The 26,883-nt window shown below is 44.8% G+C and overlaps 1 protein-coding gene across 5 annotated transcripts in view; it reads right to left on the bottom strand.

Annotated features, from left to right (window-relative positions):
* SMC3 (structural maintenance of chromosomes 3) overlaps positions 1 to 26,883 on the bottom strand; it is a 573,351-nt gene that overhangs the window by 287,896 nt on the left and 258,572 nt on the right. For all 5 annotated transcript variants that reach the window (XR_011511201.1, XM_070531360.1, XM_070531363.1 and 2 more), the window contains exons 16-18: positions 10,485 to 10,626; positions 4,891 to 5,041; positions 2,176 to 2,325 (exon numbers count right to left, since the gene is read on the bottom strand). Coding sequence is in view for 4 of the 5 variants with exons in the window: in XM_070531360.1 (XP_070387461.1) it covers positions 2,176 to 2,325; positions 4,891 to 5,041; positions 10,485 to 10,626 (443 nt within the window). In the remaining variant the exon portion in view is untranslated. The remainder of the gene's footprint in view (positions 1 to 2,175; positions 2,326 to 4,890; positions 5,042 to 10,484; positions 10,627 to 26,883) is intronic.

Genomic DNA, 26,883 nt, shown 5'->3' with positions numbered 1-26,883 from the left:
CTACCATGCCACTCTTATGCTTCGTCGTGAGCATGAGCACTTCACGTTTGTCTTTCCAGCGGACGAAGAGAAGCTGATCATTGCACATCTCGCTGGTTTCCCCTTCTTCCAGTCTTTTCTCATCGCGTGGGATACCCTTCCGGTTCTTCCGGACTGTACCGCAAGCATTGGTCTTCTTTTCGAAAAGGTAGGTGAAGAGGGCGGGACTGGTGTACCAATTGTCAACCCAGAGGACGTGCCCTTTGCCCAGGTACTTGTCCAGTAAAGTGATAACAACTGAGGCTCCATATCCCATCTCAGAATCGTTGATCTCAGTTGAGGATCCGGTGTACAACACCATGTCCAGCACTACGCCTGTCTTCACATCACAGAGTACGAATGATTTTAGGCCGAATCTGCTTCGCTTGGATGGGATATATTGCTTGAATGCTAATCGCCCTTTGAAAAGAAGCAGGCTTTCGTCAATACAGACATCCTGGTATGGAGATAGCGCACCTTGAAAGTTTTTCCGAAGCGTCAAGAAAACCGAGCGCACCTTGTGCAGCCTGTCACCATGAATCTAATCTTCATTATTGGAGAAATGAAGAAACCTCAAAATGAGGAGGAAGCGGTTGCGACTCATCAGCTTCGAGAATGCAGGTGTACTCAAGAGGGGATCCGTGGACCAATACTGCGCAATGCTGCCTTTTCTTGCATGAGCCATGAGCATTACGACAGCAAGAAATAAATAAAACTCACGTGGAGTCACATCTTTCCACTGGTGTATACGTGATCCTGGCGTCGGTGTCAGCGCGGCACGTACTTGGCACTGGAAAATGTTCGTTTGGTCCACAATTGCTTCCACAATGTCCGGCGTAAACAAACTTTCAAAAATCTCGAGCTCACTGGACGCCGCTGTGACGTCATTGCAGATTCCTGAGTGAGCTGGATCGAAAGCATGCTCCTGGGGTTTGAACTCTTTCTTGATGATGATGATGATGATGATGTCCTGGATGAGTTTGGCGCTTACCCACTCGCGGGGATTGGCCAAGAGTCGGGCAGACTTTGCTTATGTGTTCAGAAAAGGAGGTAAAAATCTAAAATTTTGTTAGATGAATTTAGGCGAGGGAAAATCGAAACGGTTCAGTAGATTGTCATGCTACGTAGAGGAGATTTCTTCTAGCAGAAATCCCGCTCGCCAAGTTTCCTCTTCTTTCGCGGATTTCTCGGTGGTAGGGGCTCTTCATCACTCTCATCACTCGACAAGGCACTTAGATGGGCTGCTTCCTCGCTGTCACTGTCGTCGGAGTCCGAATTCATAAGCAGTTCTTGAATTTCTTCGTCCATCAAAGAGCGGACACACGTGGAACGCTGCCTCGCCATGGCTGCTCTGCCGCGACAAAGACGAAGCGACGCGGACGTAGAAACATGCGCGCCACCTGTTGAAAAATCATCCTACTGGTTTTATGTTATTTATGTGGGATCTCCATAGATGGCGCTACATGCTTGTATATTTTTCTTTTAGACGAGTATTATCGGGAGCGGCAGGGAGTGAGTTAAAAAGCCAAAACGAGTATACTCGGGCGAGGCAGGGGGTGTGCATGTGTGGTCGCCCGAGTTATCTCGGGAGTGGCATTGAAAGGGTTAAGGCGCAGCTCCTAGGCACCCGTTCCTGCTGCAAGCGTCGAGCGAACGAGCACAGCCAAGGATGCGGAGCACAGCAGGGGACACGAGGGGGAAAGCAGAAGAGGAGGGTGCAGTGAGGCAGAAAGTGGTGGAGAAGGGTATGACAAAAGCATGAGAAATAAAGCGTAGTGCGGCAACAATGGCTACGAGATCAATGGCAACGAGATGATAATGGCTACGAGATCTGTGAAGTCTGTCTGCGGCGGCTGCTACGAATTGTACCCACGCATCACCCATGCGCTGCCTCTTCCAATCTCCAGAAGCATTCAGTCGTGCAACGCTTCACTCCGTTTGCAACGTGTCACGTGACAGATTGTTCGCGCCAGCCAATATATCCCAAAATGAAAACATGTATAGAGCTGCACTCAAATTTCGCGTTAGGGAGTATCGTGATCATCGGTGAATTTTTTTTTTAAATTTTCATCTCTTTTTGTGGCATTGTAACCGATATGATCCACGACTGTCTGTGATGCTCACACACCCGCAATCATAATGCACTCTAGAGGATATCAGCCAGTTTCTGCTTGTGCTCCGCAAGCTGCTTCTCCACTTCAGTAATCTCCTTCATGAGCTGCATGTGTGCCTTGTGCAGATCCAGCCGTGACCGTCGAGTGTCAAAGTAGCCTCCCGTTAGGGCACCCTTGTGCGACACTTGGTCCCCTGCCACAATGGAGATGGGCAAAAACTTGTCATTTTGTCAAACAGCTCAGCCTGTACCTATTCAGCCCACACTGACTCACCACCTAGGTAAACACTTTCCTGCCAATGCCTATTCCTATCGATAACCCGTCATCGCTGGTTGCAAATTCATATTTTGCTGCTTTCCGACTGCGCTCTAACTGCTAGTGCCATCTATTATTCAGAAACAATATAGGTATTAACTTTCGCTTTTTTTTTTTTTTTTTCCACGGCGTGGGGATTTATAGAGTGCCTACAAAGAAGGCCGTGGTTGGAGCAATGAGTGCTTGCTGTTTTCAAGATGGTGCCTACATTGTGCGCTCCTCATCCACGGAAACATAATATTTTTACTGATTCTGGTGCATTGTGCACAAGTTTCTGGACATACGAAGCAGTACTGACACAGAAGAACACTTCGGTCTGTTAGATTTCAACACACAGTTTCGCTTTCATCTCCAAACCATTTCAACGCTGCTGTGAGTTGATATAAACATATCCTGCTTGTTCGAAATGTCGCAGACCTTACCTGCAGAGTGTTTAACATCGTATGGTCAAGATCACTTGCTTGCGGCCACGCAGGAAGTTGAGTTTTGCGCCAAAAGACAGCCGGAGGTTGACCTCGGCATTGAGGTAGGGCTAGTGATTCGGGCTAAAATTTTCTTATGCAGTTAAACCTAGATACAACGAACTTTAATGTAACAAAATATTTAACATTTTACGTTAAATACAGTTAAGCCTCGATATAATGAAGTTGGTAAAATCAGCAATTTGCTTTGTTATATCAAAATTTCACTCTATTGAAATTCGACCTTTTATGCAAATAAGTAGTCGCCGATCAATTTTTCTTGCATGGAATGGGGCTGCAGAATTTTCTGAATTATTGGGCGATCGAAAAAAGCAAATTTGAATGAAAAAACAACTTATTTTGATAAATTTGGGAGCCGGCGACGAATGATACGGTTTCATGCCGTGTATGTCGACAATATCTTTTTTCTTGGCGGTACGAATTAGGAGACGCCAGCCACACTTTCGCATGCACTCTGCCCCCATAGCTGATAGCATCGTCCCCACTGGGAAACGCTATCAGGAAAAGCGTTGGCATAGGGCAGCGAATGCTTCGTGTGCCTCTAGCTTCAACAGTTCACCAAAGCTCGAGATTACGCAACCTCCAATACCTAACATTCAAGAAGACGGCTTACATGGTGCCACACCATCTGGGCACGCCCACTCTTTACACACGCGGCAGATTACCTCTAAAGCAGGGTGCTTACAGCCATGCGCAGCCACGTCCAAGACGGGCACCAACTTCAAGCAAGGGAGAGGGCAGGGGTGGCGGCAGGTTGGCATTGATCTGTTTTTAGCGTGGCTGCGCACAGCTATCAACATCACTGAGCACATACACAGTCCGCACGCCTTGTTTTAGAGTTATCTATCACATGTGCAAAGACTGGGTGAGCTAAGAGGCATGGCATCCTGCGCTGTCTTCTTGCGCATGTATTGCTGGAGATTGTGTAATGTCGAGTTTCAGAGATGCGTTGTAGCGGGAGACAGACGAAGCATTCACTCTCTAGTGAAAGCAATTTTTACGATAGCGTTGTCCCACTGCGGGTGGCATTATCAGCCACGGAGGCAAAGTGGACGCCAAAGCATGGCTTGCTTCATTTCGCACTGTGGATGTGAAGAATCACCAACATGGCATGAAACCGTATCTCTGGTCACCGCCACACAAAGTCAACAAAATGGAAGTCTTTTCTCACTGAAATTTGTTATTTCCGATTGCCCGATAATTCAGAAAATTTTGCATGCCCTTCAGTGGTAAGAAAAATTCGGTGGCAACTTACTTATTTGCATAAAACATGAAATTTCAATATAACAAAATTTCGATACAGTGAAGTGCCAGTATTACAGACTTCGTTATGTTGAGGTTTAACTGTACAATGAACTACTGATATAACGACCACTATTTATACAATGACCACAGAACTATCAAGTTTGTTATAAATTGGTTCTACTGTAGAAGGTTCCTCCTCTTGGCGCAGTTTCCTGATTGGCATAACAATCACATATATTTCATTATATTTTAACTTTGTCTTCACCTCATTTTTTATCATGACTGAGATTATAGTGTTTGTGATAACTTTAAAGACATTTTGAAAAATGTTTGTTATATCTGGAATAGATTAAATAAACTGCCCTGAAATGTAGTCATTATAACAATGTATTGTTATATCTGGGAATATTATAGGTGGTTTCAACAGCACTATTTTAAATTGTCAAAATCTTGAAATGTAAATGATCCAACTTTATCACAACCCTCTCATTTAGCAGCCAAACAGCATTCAGGAAGCCAACAATTCACCCAACTGCAGGAAGTGCACCTATTTCAGTCATTTACAGCACCAACCACTATCCATAACATGGTATGCATGGATTAACCTAAAAAACTATGATGGTGCATAAATTTTTCCAGTTCACATTATACACTAGTCACATGTGGCCCCAAAGCTTGAATGGTTAGCTGTGCAATGAGAACTGAGCCTGACTAACCGTCCAAAGTGATGCAATCCAGGTTTGATGTGCGTGCAATTTGAGTGGCCACTTCCAGGTTGCGGCATATTAGAGTCTTGCCATATATGTATTTCATAGCACTCTCAAACTTTGGGTCAAAGTTGAGTTTGCTGATCATAGGAATGGCATCCTGAAAAAAAAAAAATAAAAAGGACAACAAAATCTAGTTAAACCTTAATATAATGAAATTAAATATAACAATATTCTCGATACAACAAAGTATTTCACCTTTGTAATGTCTTGTCTGTAGAACGCTACGCATGTTGAACCTCAATTAAAAGGAAGTGTTTTTAACGCGATTTCAATATAACGAAATTTTACTGTTGCCATGAAAGAATACCAAGGCAATAAATGGAAACTACTGCAGGCACAGACCGTGAAATGGTGGAATTAAATGCAATTGCTTGCAAACGCCCATCTCAAATCGTGCACCACACAACAGAGACCGGGATGGAAGCAGCCAAGGGAATTTTTGAGGAGCTCTGGAAGCAAAAAAAATTTACACTTTGGATAAGACGTGTTGGCAGGCTAGTTGGTTTGAATCCATGATAGAGTGTGTAAGCACGACTGAACGAGGACGTAGAAAAAAAACAGATACATAGAGACAGCACTACTTTAAACTATAGATTTTATTTTCACACAAGCAGAAACAAACGTGACAGCAAAAAAAAAAAAACATTCAGTGGTGCATGGTACATGTGTGCAAGGCACATTTGCTTCCGCTCGTATGGAATATATTTATTAATGCATGCGAAAAATAAAATCTACAGTTCAAAGTAGCACTGTCTCTGTATATCTGTGTCTTTGAAAGTCCTCATTCAGTCGCGCGTGCACACTCTATCATACACTTTAGAGCATGAATTGTTTGCTTAGGAATTAGGAGCTCAACACGAGTTAAATACAGGCAAATGAAGACAAAGGCTTTTTTACTCGACATCAACAAACCCTATTAGGCTACAGAAAATCAGTTCTAGAGAAACCATTAATGTGAAGGAACGTTAATGAAAGGAAAGATTGTCATCCACCTAGCTGTAGCTTGAAACTACAAAGAAACCTTGTAAGGGTTTCTCTGAAACCATGATTACTTGTAGGGTTCTGCGAATATCAAATTTTCAATTTTGAATCAAATTCGAATCATCAAGCTCAAGCACGAATCCAATCAAACATTTTTCTAATTACAAATACTACTGGTTTTGCAAAAATGCAATTCTATTCACCATCCAAAGATAAAAAAAAAATGCAAGTTTATTGCACAACAAATACCATACAGAAAAATTATGGTTTGAGGTCAACAAAATTTTCTAGTACAACACTTTTGCTTGGCAATATCATAATCACAGTTAATTAATGCTGTCACGAAGGAAGGATGGCTGCTTGACATGTTCTGAGAGCAGCGGCCATCATTTCGCATGTCACAATTCCACTGAAAAGAGCTGCTGATAACACACGCACTAGCGCCTGAATTCGGCAATTATTCCTGCGCTAGCCGATGCCAACAGTCGGCACCATGCTTATACCCCCACTTATATAGACTGTTTTTTCGTAGGGGCCGCCATATTGTGAACGCAGTGGCGCCGCCTATGAGCAGCGGCATACTGGCTTGGGTGAAAGCGGTCTTTTGCATGACACGTATACGCTCGGCGGCAGGTTCTGGCGTTTGTTTTCGCGGTCGTGCGGTGTGTTTAGTATGACGTGCGTCTTCTACGTGGTAAACGGTTCTGTGAGACGTGCTGAAGTGGTTTAAGGCGTCATGGCCGGAATTTCTGCTGGCGTTGAGGTGGACGGAGCACGCAGCGCGATGCGTGCGCACATGCATATTCGTGCCTACAATCAGCCTTGGAAATCACTTGTGTATTTCTGAATGTTCCAATCACTAATGTGACCTTATTGCAGTATTATTCTCTATTTCTGAGCTGCAATTTAGGAGCCATGAAACATACGCGACGATCGTAACAGCGTGAGTGTGGGTATCATTCTGCTACGATAGGAGCTGTGATGTTATACTTTGACAAGCGTTCAAACTGTTCGCTGCAGGTTACATTGCGTGACTACTTGGTTCGATGGATGAGGTTTCCGCCCCTGAATAAAATAGTTTTGGCAAGTGATAGCAGCATACCTTACTGTCTGAATTACGCTTGTCCAGCAAAGGGACTGTTTACGAACTGCGCGAGCATCCTAAGCAGTGGTAGGTGCTGGATTATATATATCTTTGTTCTATATACACCGCATGGTCCAAGCATACCGCATCAGTGGTTATATATTTATAAACGTTGTGCGGCGTGACCATGTGAGGCCCTATTGCGACGTTAGCCCGTTTTCTCTTGCTTTTTCGAGAAAGAGGATGATAACCGAATTTCTTTTTCAGTTGTGTTCGTTCCGTTTTCTACGACGCACTCACACGTATTACGGAAATTTTGTCCTTAAAAATAGGCATCACATTCTTTTTTATGCGATCCCTCATATATTATGGCTGTATGCAGGCAAAAAAGGCAATGCTGAAGCGCACAGCGTACATATGTACCGTGCTGGTTCACCAACCGCAGTGATTGCTGTGTTGAGCAGCGCCATCGGCCTCATGCAGGAAGGCTACCGTAGACATATGGTAATTTGAAGCCTACTAGACTGGAAATGTGCGAGAACGATGCCGGTGCATCACAAATATTTGTTTGCGCCTTCCGCTTAGATGTTTCGTGGTATCCTTAGGTTGGCCGTGCACGAGCATACGCTCTTATGCTTTATGTTTTACTCCCTACGTGAAGCGATCAGATATTGAACAGATTTACCATTTCATGCTGCTAATACAGAGACACCAGTTTTCTTTGTTGAATTAAAACTGATAAAAGCAAGATAGTTCACAACGCATACACACACCGCGACTGATAATGTGCGTACACCGCGGCTGATAAAACGAGTCACATTTTTGCGCCCCCAAAAGATATTTCCGCCTACTGTAGTTACCGATGCACCGAAAGGCTTCCCTGACGACCTTATATGAACGGACATGGCGTAAATTTCCCAAAGTACCATCTAAAACATCTCAAAATCGTTCCGCAGCATGCAACAGCAATACTTTCAAGCAACGCCGCGCCGGATCGCCCAAGCCAGAGAGGAGGAAAGGCTCTCCGCGCGCCCTATCCTCCTCGCCCGATGAAACGGTCTATAGAATTTCTTGGCCCAAAATGTAATCATGCGCCTACCTTCTACCTGTGCTTGCGGCAGTGAAAATTGCTGCCTCAAGCAAATGAAAATTGCTGCTTGTTGATGAGCTTATCAAGGTCATTTGACAGTACTGATTTGGAAGGAGCCTCTTCAGGAGATCTCGTTCTTCAGGGCAAATCTGGTTTCCTTGGTGATGAACTTTTGCTTGCTTCTTCTAAAGGCAGGTTTTAAAACCAGTTTGCCATTGAACCATCCTGGTGGTACCTGAACTACCTTATAACGAAGGTCTAAAAAGGTTGTCAAGTTTGCTACTAGGTCATATTTCTAGTTTAGAAACCGTTCATGGCACTTAGCCAGATCAAGTAGCAGACACAGAGGCATGAAAAGGCAGCACAGTGTGGGTGCTCTAGCCGATAGTGTGAAGTAGCGATAAACACCAGCAGGGGCCTCGCGAGGGTGCCTCCTCCTTATTTTTCATATGCTTCACTGCACACCCAATGTGGTTCCCTGCAATACATTATGTATGCTTCCGCAAGGCGAAGTCGACTTAAAGAACAGAGATAAGCAATTTTCACAGGTTCAAGTATTTTGAGTAGAAAAAGTGGTTTTCAAATCGAATAGAACCCAAACGAACTCGAATCGAATATTCCAAGTTTCAAATACTCGTGCACCATGACTATTAAGTTATATAATAATGCCCAGACGCAATGCCACAAGGTCCGGCTTTTCTTTTAGAATGGCGCCGTTGACATTGATCGCAGAGCTCCGTGCTTGATGCGGCCTCTTGATGAGATCTTTTTCTAACTTCTCATGTTAGCATTTTGCAATGTCACCGCTTTGTTTGCCAGTATCATCTTAAGGAGGGACACAGGTATCTTAAGGTCCAAGGCAACGCTGGCTTTGGTGGCTCCATGCCCCTTTTCCGCTTCTTCGATAATATTCAGCTTATCGCCAAGCAACAGAACTGTCCGCTTTCAGGACATCATGCGTCGCGTTGTTGCACACCACTCAAAACCTCCGCTGAACACTGGTCGCTAGGATTAGGACAAAGAACACATGCGATAAACCTAGGCCTCTCCACGCTACATTGCTGGCGATCTGCTGCTGGGAAACTGGAAGGAGAGAAACGCTTCCCCAATGTAACGAGAAGCGACACTGTTGAGAAGAAAGGGAGAAAATGATTGTGAAGAAGAAAAGGCGCTATTTCAGCACAGCGAGCTTTGCGGGCGGCTGCTGGTGGGCGAACGAAACGAACAATGAGACGAGGCAGGGAAGAAAGCTGCGCCGGAACGAAGCGGTCGAGCGGTGTCAAGCGCTCCGCATGCGGAGAGACGGAACGAGGAAAGAGACCCACGGCACTTTTCATTCGTCCGCCGTCATGTTTCGCATTTCGTGAGGGTCGTTGTATAACGGGGGTCAGGCGTAAAATTTCGACACATAACCAGGGTTTTTAATGCATTGCTTCTATGGGGACTTCGTTGGGACTGCGCTAATCCATCGTAAAACCCCGGTCGTCGCAAAACCGGGGGACATATAACCGGGGTTCCACTGTATGTATGTATGTATGTGTATATATATATATATATATATATATATAATTTTATGTTGTTTTCCCTCTGTTTTGTCAATATAACACCTTGTAGCAGACAATAAAATTTCAGTTGGCAGAAGGGATCGTCCTCGTTTTTTCCCAATCACCTGTCCTGCTTTGCGCTGCACCACACAGCCTCACGAAAATACAGCAGACCTTTGGGTAGTTGTAGAAGAAAGTCACTTGTTTTTGTGTCAATCAGCTATTTCAGACTCCCAATTATTCAGATGTTTTGGCAGTCGTCATCGAGTCCGTCGGTGACCACACCAACCCAGAGATGCTGCAGCTCTTCGCCAAGCGGGAACTGATAGAACCGGAATAGCTCAAACAAGACGCACACTATGGCTGGCGATTCATGTTGCATGTTTGTGTAGCCAAGAGTTACCACTTTCTGTAGCTATAGCTGCAGCTGAAGACTACACAGTGGTTTCACTATGACTTCGTATAAGTTAACATCAATTAACTATTTCACAGAACAAGCTAAAACATCTGCAAATCATTCCACACCACGTCATGGCAATGCATTCAAGAAGCAGTGCTCCAGCTCGCACAATTCAGAGAGGAGGAAAGGCTTGCAGCGCGCTGGTTGCCAGATGTCTCCTCCTTCCCCGATGAGAAGGTCTATATTGAGCATTTGTGAGAAGTTAGCAGCTACTGCCGGCCACAAAAAGGTTCTTTAATGTTTATGCATCTAATGGACTTATATTTTCATGACTAGTCTTATCTCGAAACTCATCTTATTTTGATTTTTTTTCCAGTTTTACAACTTGAAGTTAACAGGGCTTTAGTGTATTTTGCGACCAATATATGCTGAAACACTCACATTGCTATTCGGGTAGTCAACATCCTTGTACATCAGCCGGTTCAGAGGCATGAAGGTGACTTCGCCTGGCAGCTGCTGACGATTCATCTCCTGCAGTATCTTTGTGCCAATGCGATCACTCTCCACTATGTGGTAAAACAACCTGCATGTAATTGTTATAGTCCACTGTTCAACGGAAACCCACTTGGCAAGAAAGGAACTCAATTCAAATAGGCCTACACTAAATACCCAAATAAAAGCAGTTTCGACTTGCGCACGGGAGCCTTGTTTACAATGACATCAAATTACAAATTACGCTCATTTAAGTACGTGTTATAACATGCTGCAGGCATCGCGCATATGCAGAGGCGAGACTACCAATACTCCTGTTAAGCGTGTGCATAGTAATGCGAATGAATAAAGATTTCAACTGCAAGTATGGGATCAGTTTTCTTTTGGTGGCGATCATGCACGCGTCACTAAACATTCGTGATATTGTCCAGAAGGGATCACGCTGCTTGTCTAATTGTCCAAGCATGGAACACACCTTGAAATGCAGGGGCGAGAAACAGGAAGCACTATCTGCAAAACACCAAAATCAAGCTCAGTCAACAGTCTTGTGGTGTCTACCACCGCTATTGTGTATAAGCACATTCCCTAGAGTTACAAACAAAAAAATAAAAAAAAATAAAGAACCTTGGATAACCCTTGATATAATAAACAGAATTAAAGCGCGTAATAAATTATTTGATCAGTTCATACAAACTAAACATTTATCTCTGCCACGAGAGTACAAATTGTTTGAAATAGGTTAGGCACTGATATTAAGATTAGTATAGCACTGATTCAGTGCTATACCGATAAGTTTTCAGAATTCCACTATGACTCGCAGAAGACTTGGCGCAATGTGAAGGATCTGCCAGCGTTAATTTTCCTCATTCCATATTTATTTATCCTACCGTAAAACATTTAAAATGATAAATGCTCTAGAGAAAAATTCTTCTACAGGATTCGATGGCATTAAAGCAGCTCTAATACATGCCATTTCTGACTTAACATGTGAAGTTATTAGCAATATTACTAACTTTATATTGTCAACAAGAATACTTCCAGTTAAAATGAAAAAAGCAAGGGTTACTCCTCTGCAGAAAAGAGGAGCAGCTAATGATTAACAATCGCAAGCCATATCAGTTCTCCCCGCCCCCCCCCTTTTTTTTCAAAAGTCATAGAGAAGGTTATTTTTTTCAAGGATAATAAGCTATCTTCATAAGGCTCCTTCTTTTTTTTTTAAGTAATAGAGAAGGCCATTTTTTTTAAGGATAATAGGCCATCTTCATAAGTACAATTTAAAATCGCCTAATCAATACAGGTTTAAAAAAGATAACTGTACAGAAACTCCTTTTTGAAACATTCATGATAAACTCGTAACAAAGCTAGAAAATCAAATATTAACTATAGGTATCTTCTTATACATCTGGAAAGCATTTCGACTCCATTAAACACAATATAAGCATTGAAAAACTTCCCCATTATGGAATATTAGGAATCTGTCTTGAGCTAATACACACTTACTTATTTAAGCAGTCTCAATATGTTGCATTTAAGTGTTCCACAAGGTACACCATCAAGGCAGGGATTTCTCCGCGACATAGACGATATTGTTTTAATCCAAACGACTCTCGACATTGTTTTTTAGATGGACGATACATCTGTGTTCTTCTAACAACCTACATGCGCTCAAGCTTCTAGCAAACGATTGGCTGGACAATGTAGCTGAATGGTTAGGTGCTAATCAACTATCATTACATGTTATCTTAACCCAGTTTGACTCTTCAGAGTCTTACATTTTCAATCGCAGCCACCAGAACATGTTTCAGAATACACGTTTCTAGGCATACAGTTTCATGAGAACATTCGTTGGACATACCATGTTAATTCTTTGAAATAGAACATTGCTTGAACTACTGGAATGCTAAACAGACACCGCATGTGGTTGCCACTAAACCTAAAAGAACCGTTATAATTCTGCACTGTTCATTCAAATTTAAATTATTATTTGTCAGTATGGGGTTTTACTTTCCAAGACCAATAAAAATATCCTTTACTGATTGCAAAAGACAACTTGCTTAATCCACAACTTATCTATGTACGATCACACATCAGCCTACATTAGGCTGGACAACATCTTATGCATGCAATTCATGTATAAATAAAGGCTGTCTGAAATGCAAGTTATATCCTATAAATTTGACCATGAATTATTTCTATTATTATACAGTAACACTGAAAGAACTTAAGGCACATTAGCTTAAGAACAATAAGAACTACAACTAACTACGGAATGCAATTGATGAGCTGGCAAATCCCACACTTACTAAATCTTATCCCTTTATTAACCACCGAAATGGAACAATCATCTTCTCTTTGTTTTTAGGAAGCGCTTGAGATACTTCTTTCCATGACATCCTTCTTTTGTTTTTCCTTTTCTCTTGCCCTTTTGTGCCGGTACAGTTGTGCGTAATAGAAGATGACATTTCCATAGTATAAATATAAACAAATACATTACACAAGCCTCGCAATGCTTGCATGTATTGTTAATAACATCCCTTGTGGTACCTATATTATACCTTGTCTTTTTTGTTACAAACTGAAACTGTATTATTTATTTTTTTTGGACAATAATTTCCACAACTTTTTTTTTTATATACCCCTGTGAAACTCACTGGGCTTCTTCGATTTTCCACTTCTGGCTACCCACGGGCTGCTGCCAGAGCCAGTCAGAGCGTCCTCGTTTTTCTCGGGTTGCTCCGCCCACAGCGCTACACATTTCCGCCGGGCGTTCATTTTGCTCGGGCTGGACAGTTCTGGCTACCCGCGGGCTGCCAGAACCTGGCAGGACGATTTTGGTCTGGCTGCTCTCTGGAATTTCTCTGGCTAGCCGATGACTCAAAGAGACGATGGGCGCTCGCTGTCATGTTTGTGGGAACTTCAGGGATTGCAACGCGGGCGCTTCAGGACTTCAATTTACCTCACTTAGCGAACTGTCTACAGTGATCTTCAGATTTCCTTACTTCTAGCGTTATCTTTTTAGGTGCTAACGCTTCATTCCACATTGCGAAGCGGTGTGATACGAGCAGTGGTGAACCGTTTGAAGCTTTTGTGTATGTGTGTATGTTCTCTGAAGGCTTCTTCGCAGCAGTGATCAGCACACCGCGCTCTCATGCGTGCATGTTATCTGCGTCGTGTTCCACGCAAGTTGTAGACGCTTGTTCACACATTGCGGAATATTTTGGGTTCGTCTTTCTTTGGTGGCGTTCCTTTTCACATATCTTGCGTATGTATATATCTCCTTTTCCTGCAGTTAGCGAAGCCCATGTTCGCTCTGTCTCTCCGTAGTATGCTTAGGTGGCAGCTCGAAGCCGTTATGTGTTCGCACTGCAGGCCATTGATCTACGAATGCACTGATTGCACTCGGTACATTAGACACACGTACATTGGCTTATTGCTCTGATGATCGCGAGCAATGTTGTTTTTCGTGTGAAACGTTTCGCTGGTAACAGGCGGCGTGCATTTTCATGCGCCAGCCGCGTCCCCAGCTCCTTAGGATCGAAATGAGAAGCACAATCAGCCACAACAAACTTTCTGAAATCGAGCCCAAGCAGGTCGGCACGACATTTTATGCGTATGAGACGCACCCGATAACCTGCTTTTTCATGTCTCGTGATGACACAATGCCAACTCATGAATGGCGCCTGTGGGCGACGTGATCGCTGCGAGCAGGGATCCTCGAGCTATCGCTTTCGAGTACAGTGAAAGCTCGTTAATTCGAACTTCAATATTTCGAATTTATGGATAATTCGAACTGTACGGTTTGGTCCGGCCAAGCTCCACAGAAGTCTATGTATAAAGAAGTCCATTAATTCGAACACGAGAAGGTTCCCTCACGGATAATTCGAACTACGCTCGCCTGGCACACGGCCAGAGAAACGCGCCTACTGCCTACACACAAGGCTGTATTGCCTCCGAAACGGAGAGAACGGCGAGAGAAGGCAAAATCGGAAAAAAATCTAACCGACGCGGGGTCAGCTAGAAGGCAGCGGCGGCTGCCGCCTCTCCGTTCTACGTAACCTCCGAGACTTCTTGCCCGCTGCGAATCTCGGAGGCTTCGCAAATCTTGTACAGCTGCTAATGCTGTGCGGAGATGGCACGGCAAGCGCCAAAACACAGCGAATCAAGTACGTCGCAGCTGCGCTTGCAATCAAGAACCAACGAATCAGGGCCTTCGCCACCTTCACATGTTCAGCGTCTTTGTCTCGGCAGTCTTCATCGGTTGTGCACCTCTGTTTTCAGCTTAGGAGGCATCGGCCGTCGCGATTAATTATGATGGTGTTAAGCCTCGGCTAACGTTCGTTTCATTGGACATCGGTGGTGTGGCACAGTCGGACCCAGAGCTTCGACTCGAAGATGGCGTGTGCCCGCGGCACACGCCATCACTTTTTGACTCGCCAAATTTCTGACATGCCCTACCGCTTCCAAATCGCAGTGTACTGTTGCTCTCCTTCGCTTTCGTTAGTTCGAACTTTCGTTAATTCGAACTGAAGCGGCTTACCCTTGCGGTTCGAATTAACGCGCTTTTACTGTATACAATCATTTACGCACATTTCACATCTTGTCATCCGCCGCGTCGGAGGCCATCTGTTGTGCTGCACAAGGTGAGCTTGGCCCAGTGCGTGTCCTGCGCCGAGTTGCTGAAAGTGATTGTATCCCTGAATGCAACTATATATTTTGAAGCTGGCAACGCACAAATGGGCCGACAATACCGAGCGCACGCCGAGCGCACGCCGACCACGCCGGGCGCTGCCATGCTGGTAGCATGTTTAAATTTGGCCAGCTGGCCCGGCGTTCGATTTTGCAAACTTCAGGCAGGTTTGCGTTGTCTTGGGATCCCAGCCCACGGGACTTCCTATCAGAACCGGAACTAGCTGGCTGCCATCTGGCTGCGAGCGGGCTGCCAGAACTCTAAAAATTGAAGAGGCCCATTTCTTAACAGACTTATTGTATGACCTTCCCGTAAATGCATATCTCAAATTACAAAACCAATATAATCTTTTGTATGCTGTGATCTGTTTTTTACAACACTGTTATTGCACAAGTTTCTGGTATTTTTCCTCCACCTGTGTACAAATGGCATGTGGTGCTAGGGGCTTAGACGGGTGACTCATGCGGCCACATTTCACGTCAGCACCATGACAATCATGCATACATGTATTGTCAAATAAACACATCCTCACTGTCAACCCAGTTAATCACGAGCCCAGTAGATGAAGCATCCTCTAAAAGACAACACTTTCTTTCTTCTTCACATCATTAGAATGTTCCTGATGCACTCTACTGAAATTCCTAGTTTCACCTATGTATAAGTGTTAGCAGTTTGTGCAAGAAAACAAAAATTCCAGAAAATAGTTTCTGCCCAACTTATCTTTCACACTCTCAAGGCTGCTTCTGAGCTGATACGTGTGCTATGTGTGCATCGTAGCTGCGCAGAACCTGAGCAAGCACTTCACTGAAGCACGCAGCATATGGTGCCACCTGTTTCAACAAAGTAGAAAGGGAGCTCGATTGTGCTGGGTGCGTCAGTTGTCGTTTTACCGAGTCCAAAAAGACAAATGGTATCTGCACGCATCCCATCTAACGGCTTCCACATGCCTCTGCACATCTTCTTGCTTGAAGCAAGCACGCTCACACAAATGCCAACTTGTCTAAATGTTTAAGTGTTTAGATTAAGTGTTTAGAAAGTGGCCGGTATACGTACGTTTTCTATGAACATTAAACTTCAAGAGGTTACTGTCTCGCTTCAGAAGAACATCAAGGAAGAGAGTGCAACCATTAGATTCCTCTTCCACTGTAAACAGTACCACTCTTTTAATAGAAGGCTTCAAGACCATTCTAATGAAGGTAAGAACAAGAGTGTTGTCTAATACTTTCGCAGAGCATGCTGCATGTACTGGGCACGTCATTACCTGAAATGACACTTGCATCATTGCCACCGAAAGAAAACTGATCCCATACTTGCACTTGGTATCGTTACTAAATCACACTAATATGCACATACTTAACACGAATACTGGCAGCTCGCGATAACAAGTACTTATTAAATGAGTGTTCTTTGCCATTTGAAGTCATTGTGAACAAGGCTCCCGTGCGGAAGTCGAAACATCTTTTGTTTGAATATACTTTACCTTGGTCAGTTCCCTGTGTTTGATTTGATAAGGCTTGCACTCTCCAATTAAAAATACATAAAGTATAGTATCAATGACGTTTCGGAGCCCATCGGGTTCACTGTTCACAATGCTGATGTAAAGCTGTGGCAGTGGCTTATGTATGAAGTAGAGCGTGTGTAAATGTCCAGCAGATTGCTTTGTGTTCCATTTATTTTGCGTGGTACGGTTAGTATATGCAGTGGCTTAATACTAGACGGCCAATACTAGAATTGTAATTACAGCTGCTGAGTTGTAGTCGATGCGATGTTCCGTCTTTTCCTGGTGCTCGAGGATGGGACACTTGAGACACTGTGTCCTCTTGCAACATCATTTTGGTGTAACCTCATACATCATTTAAAATTCCCAGATTTGCCAATGTAGGCTGCATCGCAGTCTTCACATGGAATCTTGTTTCCCAGGGGTTGTCTACATGCCACTGCCATAGTTTATCATCAGCACTGCAAACAAGGGACCTGTATGGGCTCCAAAACATCAATGTTATATTTTCTTTACCTTTATTTGGCAAGTGAAAGTTCATTTCTATTATGCACATAAATGTGATAAAAGAAGCCACAATTTCACATGATACGCAAGAGCACTGATATCAATAGCAAAGTGCTAGACAATTACACAACGTAAGGTTCATAATTTTATGCGCCATGTAAACAGCAGTAAGGATTTGCTAACTAAATACTGCTGAACCTCGGTCATAGGCTTTGGAAAAAACCGTGACAAAAAACGTACCAACTGGGAAAACATATGATCCAAAGTAGCAAACAATTTGACTCAACTATTGTTAGCGTCTACCTAATGCAAAGCATCGCACGGATCGTTGCGGCACAATACGCCGACGCGCGTTGAGCTGGTGGTGCTCCTGCGGCACGAGACGCGTTTTATTGTTTTTCTGTTGTGTGGCGTTGTAAGAGGGCAACAGGAAACCGAAACGAAATCGGGCTGGTGGGTGACGCCAGATGCTGCCGAAGTGAAATGTGATGGCCACATGGCGCCGCCTGCAGTAGGGAATGGTGGCGCATTTGCATTATCGCCCCCTACTAGAAGAGTGCAGTGCGCTACCAATGGCACTAAGTGCCACGCGCTGTAAAACAGATAGGTGAAGATACTTATTGCAGTAGGTCTGGCGGCTATAGCTGTGAATGTGGCGTGCAACAGCCCGGGCCAATATTTGCTGGTACCGGAATAGAAACTGTGCTCGCCGTCGTTTTCATGTGAGACGGGCGGCTATATAGTGTTCTCGATCGCGTGCACCTCGCGCCTTTTCTTGTTCACATGGGTTGTAGCGGCCGGAAAATGTATACACTTGCAGTCTGCAGCCCGGAAGGGCAGCGCATTTTGGTTATCGCCTAATAAAAGCATGCCCTACGCTTCCGATGGCACCATGTGCAGTGAAACATATAGGCAAAGATGTTTATCGCAATAGGATTGGCAGTGATACCTGTGAATGCCGCGTGCGACGACCCCGTAGAAGGTTCGCTGGTACTGAAATGAGAAACTGAGTGTGCACCGGCGTTTTCACGCGAGACGAGCGGGCAAGTATTGCGGTGAAGCTGCTGCGGAGGGCAGCTATATACTGTTCTCGATCGCGCGCGCCTCACGCATTTTCTTGTTTACATGGGATCAAGCAGCGGAAAACGTATCATACGATTGCACTTTGGCGATGCACTGAACGTTGGTGCCGAAAAATCGTGTTTTCTGAGAACGTATGAACGAGTAAAAGATGAGCTTAACTCTACTGGGTCAATTTTTGTGTTCTCAATTGTAAACGTTGGCACCGGGAAAACGTACGTAACGGTAACGTATCAACGAGGTTCTACTTTAAATGTGGTGTCACGTGCCCCAAGACAAACATGAACAGCTTTCACAATAAGACTGCGAGCGCTTTCCGACGTGAAGAGCACTGGCAGCAGGAAGCACACGTGCTTGTCCAAGAGAGAATGCTTTATGCTGCTGTTCACTTCATCATTTTAACTGTGCTGCGTCTCTAAAAAACAGACCATGTGACCTGCAAAAATAGACATACAGGAAGGTAGAGCACAAGGAGCCATCAGCCTTCCCGGTTTGGCATTGCACTCGCAACAGATCACGTAACCCCTCATTCTTCTTAATAGACGGGAAAATCAGACATCCACCCCTTCATAGCTATTGCTACAAAGGAAGCCTATACGGGTTCCTCGAAAGAAAAGCCTCGTGCTGGTCTGGGACTCGAACTCGGGGCCACCGCCTTTCTGGGGCACCTGCTCTACCATCTGAGCTAACCAGCCTGGTTAGCTCAGATGGTAGAGCGGGTGCCCCGGAAAGGCGGTGGTCTCGGGTTCGAGTCCGGGACCAGGACGAATTTTTCTTCAACTGTGAGGCTTTTCTTTTGAGGAACCCCTATGGATTTCCTTTGTAGCATTTGCTACGAACGGGTGGATGTCTGATTTTCCTATTAATTACTTCTCTCCACCTGGCGGGTTTCTGCAGAACTGTTACGTCAAACTCATTCGTCTCATTACACTTGTCGTCAGCGACAGTGAAAATGTGTCTGTATAATTATTTTATTTATTTTTATTTATTTGAATATACTGCTAGTCCCACTTGGGACTGTTACAGGAGTGGGTTTACATACATGAAAATAGAAATTACAATCAATATTAAAATAAAATAGCAATCAGATGTAAGAAGACAAGAAATCAAAGCATCATAGGCGAACATATCGAGTACGGAACATGAGAGACCAAAGAGAACCACCAACTTTGGCAGCAAAGCATTCATTCATACATTCATACAAATAGCACACATCTGCGAATTGAGCACGTCAATCAATAACAGACTGAAGATGGTCATGAAGTCTGGCTAGTTGACAGGATGACTGATGTAGCCGTGAGCTCAATTAACTTTTTTAGGATACGCTGCAAAGTTGTGAATTTACCTAGAGCTTTCCATTACCGTATGGGTTGGGGGAATAAAGACAAGTAACTTATGTTGTTAACCCAAGGGTATTCATTTATCGTGAATTAATGCCTGTGATGCATGTCCCTGGAACGGTTAAAACTAATGTAAGTAGCAGAATCCGTGCTGAATGCATTATGTATTGATATACCGTATTTACCCAATTCTAACACTCCATCGATTGTAATGTGCATCCGTTTGCCATGACCTAAAAAACAAAAAAGTCATTTACAGTACCGTGCACTTCATTCTTTCATACAGAAATGCAACTTTCTCTTATTTGGAAAAGCAGAGACTTACTACCAGTAAACTAAAGTAGCGATAAATAAAAAAAGCCGCAGTTTTGCACGAAAGGCGAAGCATCGATTGCAACAGCAAATTAGTAGAAAACTATACGAAAAGTAAGGATAATAGTTGTAATGGTCGTATAAAATTTCAAACATTGGTTTACTAACTAAATTAACAAGCATGGCATTACGCAGGCACAAGCAAACATGAACACGTTTCAGTCAATGACCGCGGAAACTTTATCAAACTGCTGGAGTGAGGAAGTGCAATAGCAGGAGCGAGTGCGGCCTCTCGCTTCAACGCGAACTAAGTGACGAGAACACAGTGCAGTGCGCCTAGATGCATAGACTGTCTCCATCGCAGATCGCTTTCAAAATAGGGGTCACGCCGTATGCAGTAGATACCGGAGTAGAGTGCCTCTGCTGTTTGCACCAGTCCTGCACTTAAGTTTCAGGAACTCCAAACACCCGTGATGCGGTCCGATTTCCGTCCGTCTCCGCACACCTGATCACTTTTCTTTTAATTGCGGCATCGCATGTCTTCGGAGTCGGCACTTGTATGCTGATAGAGCAAACACAAAAAACAGGAAGACGGACGGTGTACTACTACAGCACATGGAGGGCTACAGCAGCTAGGCTCGAAGCGTGTACGAGGCGACCATTTTGAAATGCCGATGGCGATATGGTAACGAAGATTTAGGGTCATACTTGATTCAACGCGCACGCAATTCTTGGACCCATTTTATCGGAAAAAAAGTGCGCGTTAGATTTGAGTAAGTACGGTAAGAGCTTAACTCTATGAAGTGTTACACGAGACTTGATAATGTATCGAGGCATGCAGCTAATTTCCTTTCCCTTTGTCCTCTTGTAGCTTCAATGCTAGTCAAGGAGGGGAGGTGTTGAAGGTCCGAAGTCGGCGCCCCTCGATGATTCGAGTGCACGGTGGCAGCGCGAAGGGAGAGCCGTTGTCCGAAGAAGTGACGCTTTATTCAAACGCCGAAGCATCTGTCCGGGTCCAAGCCCGAAGCTCCACTCCCTCCACACAACAAAACATGACTTTTTAAGCCCTCAGTTGTACAAAAGATTCGCAAACCAGCCAATCACACATGCGAGTTCACATCATTGTAACCAATAGCACAACCACTTTCGTGCCGCACACGGCATTGGTGGAAACAGTGGCACTCTTTAGAACACGCCAGGGGATAAGATTTCTCAAAGACACGAGCTGCGAGTATCGGCCCCTGATGTCTTCCCTCTTTTCACCTGCAACCAGCCGCCATACAAGCTGCCGAGAATGTTCCGTGAAATTGCAGATTATTAACTCCATATCCGCCAGACAGCGGGCTACCCTGCCAGTACTGAGAAATCTGTCTCCCGTGCAGCTGTGTGCCGGTTAGCTTGAAATACAAACACCATCATTGGGACCCGATGGCAATAGCACATAAAAGCATTCCTCGGCCATAGCCGGCTAAGTGATAAAGCTACTGCCATTTCCACGGGAATCCTCAGCAGGCTCACGCAGATGGCAAACATCAAAGCGGCTAGGCAGCATCGCGTCGCCCAAATTCCGTGACCGAGACGGTCAACGGGACATTTGGAGAGCGCGTGGGCATTAGCGGTGGCGGTGACCTCAAGCACCCCCCTTCTTTCATCTTCACGCTCGTCTCCCCGAACGCTCCCCTTCAGCTCGGCCCTTGTACCCTTTTGTTCCGAGCGGGGGTGCCGTTCTAGTGCCTTTTCTACGGTGCAGCCACTAATCCACTTTCTCCTCACGCGTGAGTGCTGCCCGTGTCCCCTCTTCGCGGAACCCATATGCGTGCCTCATTTCTGGTTATTGGCCGATACAGCAGGTGTGGGCTCGTCCTACGCTTTGCTGTAGTCACCTAAACTGGGCCACAAAATAACAGCGAGGTCAAGTCCCTAATCTCAAACTGACTCATGCGTGGGAAAGCAGCTCCGTGGGGAATATTGCAGAGGTACCTGGTGTAGCTAAAGCGAACCATTTTTGGTTGCATCGATTCAATATGTGCATATCTTTTTGCATATATGGAAACCAGACGATGTTTGCATATTCTAAGATTAAACGGATAAGGACCTTATATGTGAGTAAGTTGGTATCTGAAGTTGAGAAACACAAGGTGCACTTAAGAAATCATAAGCTGTTTATTGCTTTTTTGGCTGTGTTTTGGTCTCACGCTGAGGTCATCAGAAATAATGACACCAAGGTAGTTCTTCTCAGTTACTGTTGTAATAATGCCATTGCCAAAGCCATAAAGGAAGATAAGTTTTGATTTCTTATTTGTGACTGACATTGCTACCGTTTTTTCTCAATTTACCACCCTTTGCCAGGCATTACACCACTGTACGACGTTGCTTAAAGCTATATTTAGTCACACTTGGTCTTCATCGAGTATTTATTTTTTTATATAGCACACAGATGTCCACAAAAAGACGTATCTTTACATCCACGTGATGTGTAATGTCACTGATGCATAAAATAAATAAAAATGGTGCTAGCAGAGCCCTGTGGCATACAGAAAAGACTGGCACGATATCAGAGGCATGGTAATTATATTGAACATTTGTTGGCATTGCGATAAGTAGCTGGCTATCCATCTCGTAACGGGACCATCGCCAAGCATCTGATTTAGTTTGAAGTTCAGTTTAGCATGTGACACATGGACAAAAGCCTCTGAGTAATCAGGGAAAATTATACGAGTTTGACTTTGATTGTTGTTTCCCTGTGCGAGGTCATGCAAATTTCTACTGCAAATGTTGCAATGAAAGGATCTATGACGAGAAAATGCCATAAGAAGTTAAATCGTGTACCGATGATTAGATGACATTCCATAGGTCAGATGGGAAAAGGCGTGTGAACTTTTCTTTGCATTTTGTTACAAAACAATTTCATTACAATGAAGCTGAAGGGGCATCTGATTCACTAACTGCTTGCACTCATGGCAAACACCAGAAAAAGATTGCAGTGAGTCAGTCGAAGCTGATGAAAAAGCCCATAGTGCACTGCTAAAGGACCACAAGAGATTGTTCATCTATGCCAGAGAGATCACTGCTTTCCCTATTATGGCTGTGAACACTAATCCATCTTCACAGTCATGTACATCAAAGGAGTGCTAAAACACTTTCCTAACTAATCATAGAATAGCCTCATTATTAAAGGATGTTGCCTCACGAATCACCTGCCGCAAAAAAAAATTTTTAAATCCTGCAAGTAAAAACAGTTTGAGGCAGTTAGCACACCAATGCATGGCTTTCTCTATACTTTTGTCTCCATTAGCACACTGGAAGCTACACAGAGGGAATGGCAAAGAGGCAAGAGCCCGCCTAAAAGGTGTTCTTGATGACGTGTTTCAGATTCAGGCGCGTACGGCTAAACACATTGATGCGGCATTCTCTCGATGCAAGATAGGCATTTGTGTGCCTAGAGCTATGTTGACGAGAGGATTCGTTACAGCACCCCTAAGTAGCCACAGTATCTATGCTACGCAGCATGCCAGTGCGATCTTGCAGGCCACATTCAGAAAAGGCAGCTATGTAGAACTGGCATGTGTAGACAGGAAGTGCAAATACAAAATACTTCTCTTTGTCTTTTTGAGATTGTAGACAGATACTTTCCGTTTTATTAACTTAAAATTAAGAATTAAAGTACAACCTCCTTCATACGTTCAGGAAATAAATGTGAGAAATAACGCAGTAACCGGGAAAACATACTATCAAAAATAACTAAAAAAATCTGAGACTGAACTGTAGTTCACATTTATGTAATGCAAATTACTACCCGAATCCCTGTAGCATGAGGCACGTCTCAAGCTGGTGGAGCTCTGGCAGCCGAGACGCATTTTGTTGCTTTTCGATTTTGTAGCGTATTAAGACAACAACGAGAAACGAAATTGAGCTGGTGGACGACGCCAGACGCCAAAGTGAAAGATGACATTCACATTGTGCCCCCTGCAGCAGTGAACAGTGGTGTGTTTAGGTTTTCGCCCATTAAAAGCGTGCAGTATGCTTCCAATGGCACTAAGTTAAGAATGTTGCCACTGAAAAATCATACTTAACGAGGTTGTATCAACGAGGTTCAACTGTATAGTGCTGCTGATAATGTTCTCACAATCACGAAATCAGCCAATAACTGTGGTGTAGGGGTTGAAGGACGGACTCCGGGATGAAAACCAAACTTGGGAGGATTTATTTTACATTATTTACAGGGAGGTGAGACGTCAGGTAACAGTTGTGCAGACATTACGGGCCGGCGGCAACTCGGACGCTGCGGCCCGCGGCAAGAAGTTCGAGAGAGGTGAATCAGGGAATCAGGGCATCCTCTGGTCTCTCTGGAAGGCTTCTTATAAACCCTTCGAGCACTGGAAGTCGCGTCATGTTCGACCAATCGGAGAGTCCGCTCAGATGACGCCACTTTCAGCGAATGGTTGGCGCCCGTGTCGCGTTGTCACACCCGGCGGCTCTCTGCGGTCTTGCTTCGCAGTGGTGCAATGCGCTTCTTTAAAGGAGGAGAAGGGAAGGGGCGATCATGCTCCATTGTCCGAGGGTTCACCTGCTCCCGGTGCTACGGCCCCTCAGCGGTAGCAATTGTCTTCTTCAAAGGTGATGAAGAGGTACGCTTGGACCTTCCCGGCACGTCTGGCTGTCACGGCGCATTACCGCCGTCTTGGTTTGCACCTGTCTTGTGGCCTTCAACTTGTTTGCCTGGGCGCTCCTCTGGAATGTGCTTTCCTGCTTCTGCATTCCTCAATTAGCTGTGCTGCGTTTCGAAGTGGTTTGGGGAACTCGAAGTAATCGCAGGAAACAGCTCCATATCTAACAGCTCGTCCTCGCCCCGGTTGTTCTGAATGGCCGGTGAACTCAATTCGCTGGCCATGAGGAATGCTGAAAGAAGCTGCAGGGTACTGGGGTCGAGCCTCGTTTGACAACCCTCGGGATCCTGGGCCCTGGAGAACATAAGTCAAACAAACCAAACAACACAGCGCTGCACCACGCGTAAGCGCAGGCTCTTCACCCCTGACTCGCCAGGCTATTACTGAGTCAAAATCAACCCTGATCTTTTAGTTCCCCAATTTTTGACAAAACAGTTGTAACCACCCTTCCAAACAGCTATGCATTTCTCCTCGATTGCCGACAAGACCAGAGTACTATTGTTGTTGCAAAACAAAAGGGTCGTTGACGATGCAAACAACAAATGAAAACAGCCGAACATAACTTAAGTGGCCTAACCACACGAACAGCATGTTTCCAATCTGTCGCAGTGGCGTACTTATTGCACGTAATGGTGCCACTGAACAATCTGGTCAACCTCACAAGTACGTAATCACAAGCGCACTAGCCTTGTGGTCACTAAACAAAACGCGTACTTGCGTTGTAGGCAAACTTTTCACTTACGCTTACTCACGTTTCTTCCCTGAAAGTCCTACAGGACACGTGACATAAACGAACAATTAAACTTGCGGGACTTACACACTCCGCAGAACCCTTAAAATAATGCGTCTTTTCATAACTCGTTCCACGCATACTTATTAAAGAAGTCAGAATACGGCTGCCCTCAACACACACGAGCAACCCAGTCATAAAACTGCTTCCTTCCGTCCACACAGGACATGCGCTAATGGAACTAAGAACGCTTCTCAGTGCAAATCATGCACTCACTGAAAATCTACGCGCTTAACCTTAGAAAATTCAAAACACTTAAAAAGAAAGAAGGTTAAATAGCACACGCGCTTTACCATAGGCCTTTCGACGATAACCTTGACCTTCAGGTTACTCATACACACACACACAAAAAGCCTATCTACTTATTAATGAGCATCTCGCGAGACTACATGTTTACACAAACGCGTCTTTCAAATCTCGGAGCTTTCTCAAACCAAAACATAAACAAAGCTCAAACCTTACACCTTGAAAGAAATCCTAGTCTCAAATTGCGAAAACTTTCCGATGCTCAAAAATAAAACAAAATAACATTTCACTTCTACGGAAGCTCTCTTGGCTTCCCGTTCCCGATTGCTTACGATTGATTCATACTCTGAGCCGTCCCCGAGGCGGTCGCCGTTTCAAAGCTACTCTGGCTACGGAGGAACAACAAAAGGGCTGACTCACTATCAGCTCCCCCAAGACGTTACGGTCTCCTGCCAATTTGCGTCCCCGCGCCCCGCTTTCAACACGAACTCGATTGACCGCGTCGCTACTCCCCACCTGGTCTCGTCCTGCCACCTTGCGTTTCTTCGAACTGCACGCTGAGCTATGAAAAGAACTACGGAACGACGAGGAGTTTAACCGCCTCGTGCCCTTTGTCCGCGTCCGTGCAGAACATGCTTCGCGGTCCCCTTTGGACCGGTGGCTCGAACGTTCTGGATGCGTCAACATCGTCCTTGACGACCGCACCTTTCTTCTCCTCGCGCCCTGCCCATTTGGGTTTCTCGCCATCTTTGGCGTCGCTACATTTGTTACCGTCTTTCGGTCTCTACCGCGCTTCTTTTTAAGGCGCTTTCTCTTTGCACTCGCTTTCATGTCGCCTTCTCGTGCCTCGTGCTGGCCGGTACACGTTTCGTCGGCCCGGATCGGTCTCTTACCCGCACAGTCTGAGTGATTCTCGCTTAAATCAACACTCGCTCTGCCTCGACTGGCGGACAGCTCAACCGACTCTGGCACAATGCAGCAGGCTTTACTCGAGTAAGACAACTCGCACTCTTGCGAACTGCCCTCTACTACACTGCCCAGCTCACGCTGTGAATCGGCACACAGCCCGTCGGTATCGATCGCTGTCTCACGCGCACAGTCCGAATGATTAACAACTGAATCATCCCTATCTAGGCCATCTAGACTGGCGGAGAGCCGCACCGATCCCTGAACAATGCAGTTGTATTCTCTTGAGCTACGCAGCTCGCAATCCTGAGAATT

Source organism: Dermacentor albipictus, chromosome 1 (genome assembly GCF_038994185.2).
Source record: "Dermacentor albipictus isolate Rhodes 1998 colony chromosome 1, USDA_Dalb.pri_finalv2, whole genome shotgun sequence".
Lineage (NCBI taxonomy): Eukaryota > Metazoa > Arthropoda > Arachnida > Ixodida > Ixodidae > Dermacentor > Dermacentor albipictus.
This window is presented reverse-complemented; position numbering and strand designations above follow the sequence as displayed.